This window comes from Adiantum capillus-veneris, chromosome 25 (assembly GCF_014529385.1).
Source record: "Adiantum capillus-veneris isolate H3 chromosome 25, ASM1452938v2, whole genome shotgun sequence".
Classification (NCBI taxonomy): domain Eukaryota; kingdom Viridiplantae; phylum Streptophyta; class Polypodiopsida; order Polypodiales; family Pteridaceae; genus Adiantum; species Adiantum capillus-veneris.
In genome coordinates, this window is record NC_140955.1 from 32,951,969 (window position 1) to 32,954,777 (window position 2,809).

Consider the following 2,809-nt stretch of genomic DNA (forward strand, 5'->3'; position numbering starts at 1 on the left):
TAAAAACCCAAAAATAAACCCAATTTTGTAAATTTCCATTTGGCAAATTCAAGGAAAGAAATTTTGTCTGTTTGGAAAAATGATTTTTCGCGAACACCGCCGAGAGGTGTTGTGCAAGTTGATCATGCAAATTTCATAAAAAGATTTTCGTCAAAGGATGTTGGTCTTGGCCGTGCTCTGGTCGACATGTATGCCGGTTTGCAAGGATCTCTCTCTCTCTCTCATGTGCAATGGCAAAGCTCTCGTTGTTGTCAATGCGGAGCACGCACAACACTGCGACCGGCTGCTGTCTCTGCTCACTATGAGCAAGTAGGAACGGGCTTCTACTGCTCTATGTCTCTGTAGTGCAATTATTTTTCTATGATCAAAGTATTTCAAGACTCCTCAAACCAATTTGCATAACCGCGGATTGTTTTCAAGAGTTTTTAGACCTCAGAGAGAGAGAGAGAGAGAGAGAGAGAGAGAGAGAGAGAGAGAGACTCAGTCAGGTCAAGGACCCCCACCATTATCGCGGAGGGAGACACAATCCTCAGTAGCAGACCACCTTACGCATGCTCGGCCGCAGTTTGGAGATGCAGTGACTTATGAAGCCTCTAAAAGTTGCAGCTAGAGGTGACGAGCTATGTGTGTGTGTGTGTGTGTGTAAGAGAGAGAGAGAGAGAGGGAGAGAGGGAGATCACTACTTGTCCAACACCAAGCTCTCTAGTGCAGTGGCAGTGCAGCTAGAGGTGACGAGCTATGTGTGTGTGTGTGTGTGTGTGTGTGTGTGTGTGTGAGAGAGAGAGAGAGAGAGAGAGAGAGAGAGAGAGAGAGAGAGAGAGAAGGAGAAGGAAGGAGATCACTACTTGTCCAACACCCAGTTCTCTAGTGCAGTGGTAGTGCAGCTAGCACAGGTTAGCGGCGCCTCTGCTTTTTCTGGCATTCTTGGTGGTGCTTCCAGCTTTCACCTGCCCTCTAAAGGCAACAGGAGCCTCCTCTTCATGAGCTAGCCGTGGTAATGGGCTGCCCCTTTGGCTCTCTGCAGCAGTTGCTGCTGACTGGTGGCCACCATCAACTCCTCTCTGCTAGCCCTAACCCTAATAATATCCCTCTCCATCCCTCCCTTTGGAGCTCGTTTCAGACCAATGCCTCCTCTGTCCAACCTCCTTGGCGACCAAGGCACAAATGCAAACTTTGTCAGCTTGTCGAGCTTGAATGGGCTTGCCTCATTGTCCAATGCGGCGAACAATTCATCACTCTATGGAGCATCCCATAATTTAAGCATTGCAAAACTCTTGCAAATAGTCCGCGGTGCCGCGGACTATTTTTGGGAGTTATAGAACCTCTTGCGCGCGCGCGCTGGAGAGAGAGAGAGAGAGAGAGAGAGGCTCTCCATGCTAGTCTTCCAGGTCGGTCACAGGGCACGATGCAATCTGGAATTTCCACCCCAAGAAGTATGGCGTAAGCTCTTGCGCCTATCGTGTTTGTAGGAATGTTCATGGGCTTTTACAAAAAATACAATCTGATGTGTTGTGGGCAGTGCTTTCACATCTATTCCAAGGACATTGGCTTTGTGAAGTATCATTGACATATGCTTAGCTACAACCACCTTGGAATCTCTCACAAAGGTAGTTTTCATGTGGAAGGAGCATATTGACATGTAGTTTCAATTATGACTAGTAGAGTTTTATTGTTCTCTATGAAAGGATCTCATGGGACCAAAACTATTCTACATGAATTCTCCTTCTCTTTCTGGGATGCTTCTGAACAAGTGTTGTGTGTAGGGGTGGACGATTGGCTGGTTTGTTTTGAGTATTTGCAATGTGAAACTAAAGTATGTCTCTACTTGTTTCATTTGTGATCCGCGAGAGAGAGAGAGAGAGAGAGAGAGAGAGAGAGAGAGAGAGAGAGAGGTCAAGGACCGGCAACTTCATAGCATGGAGGGAGATGCAATCCTCCTCCTTACCACTCACCATTCCTCATCATCCTTCTTCTTACGGCTCCTTATTCTTTCTATCGTCTTCTTCTGCTCCCTCCTTTGTGCGTGCCTTCTCTGGCACGAGGGATGAGCAATTGAACAGAGAGCAGATCTCACTTGCAGTCTCTTTGACAAAGATGGAAATGTCAATATCACCACCAGAGAGATTGGTATAGTGATGTATTCAATTGACAAAACCAGACATAAACAGAGCTATTGGAGATGATCAATGAAGTGGATGCAAATGAAAATGGAATTATCAATTTTCCTAAGCCCTTGAATTTGATGGCTCCCAAGATGAAGGATAGTGACACTAAGGAGAAGTTGAAAGAAGAATTCAAGGTTCTTGATAAGCACCTGAATGGGTTAAATTTTTCTGAGCTTCACCATGTGATGAAAAATCTGGGAGAGAAGCTGACAAATGAAGAGGTTGATGAAACAATTCAAGAGGTAGATGTTGATGGTGATGGACATGTAAATTACAATGAATTTGTGAGGATGATGCTCTCAAATTAGTGCTTTTGACAAGTGTAAACTTTAAATCGTGCTAAATGAAAACCTCAATGTTGCTTTGAAGTGGCACCATTCTTCTCGTTGTTATAATCTACCATCATATAGAGCAGTGGTGGTTTTATTGTCAGATATGGAATTTATTCATTGTTGCCTAGTTTTACTCAAAAGAGAGAGAGAGAGAGAGAGAGAGAGAGAGAGAGAGAGAGAGAGTCAGGGCAAGGTTAAGAAGATCTTGCCCATCAATAGAGTGTCTCTAGCTTCATAAGAAGACCTAGGAGGGGTATATTGAAGCTTGCAGTATAGCTTGTTCTAGGGGAAAGGAAGAAGGCCCAAGAATGT

At 44.8% G+C, this 2,809-nt stretch overlaps 1 protein-coding gene across 1 annotated transcript; it reads left to right on the top strand.

Annotated features, from left to right (window-relative positions):
• Nucleotides 1-2,114: 2,114 nt before the first annotated feature.
• Nucleotides 2,115-2,473, top strand: LOC147424676 (calmodulin-like). Its single transcript, XM_086500299.1, has one exon. It carries the CDS (start codon nt 2,180-2,182, stop codon nt 2,471-2,473), a length of 294 nt encoding a protein of 97 aa, XP_086356425.1. The 5' UTR covers nt 2,115-2,179.
• The last annotated feature ends 336 nt before the right edge of the window (nt 2,474-2,809 follow it).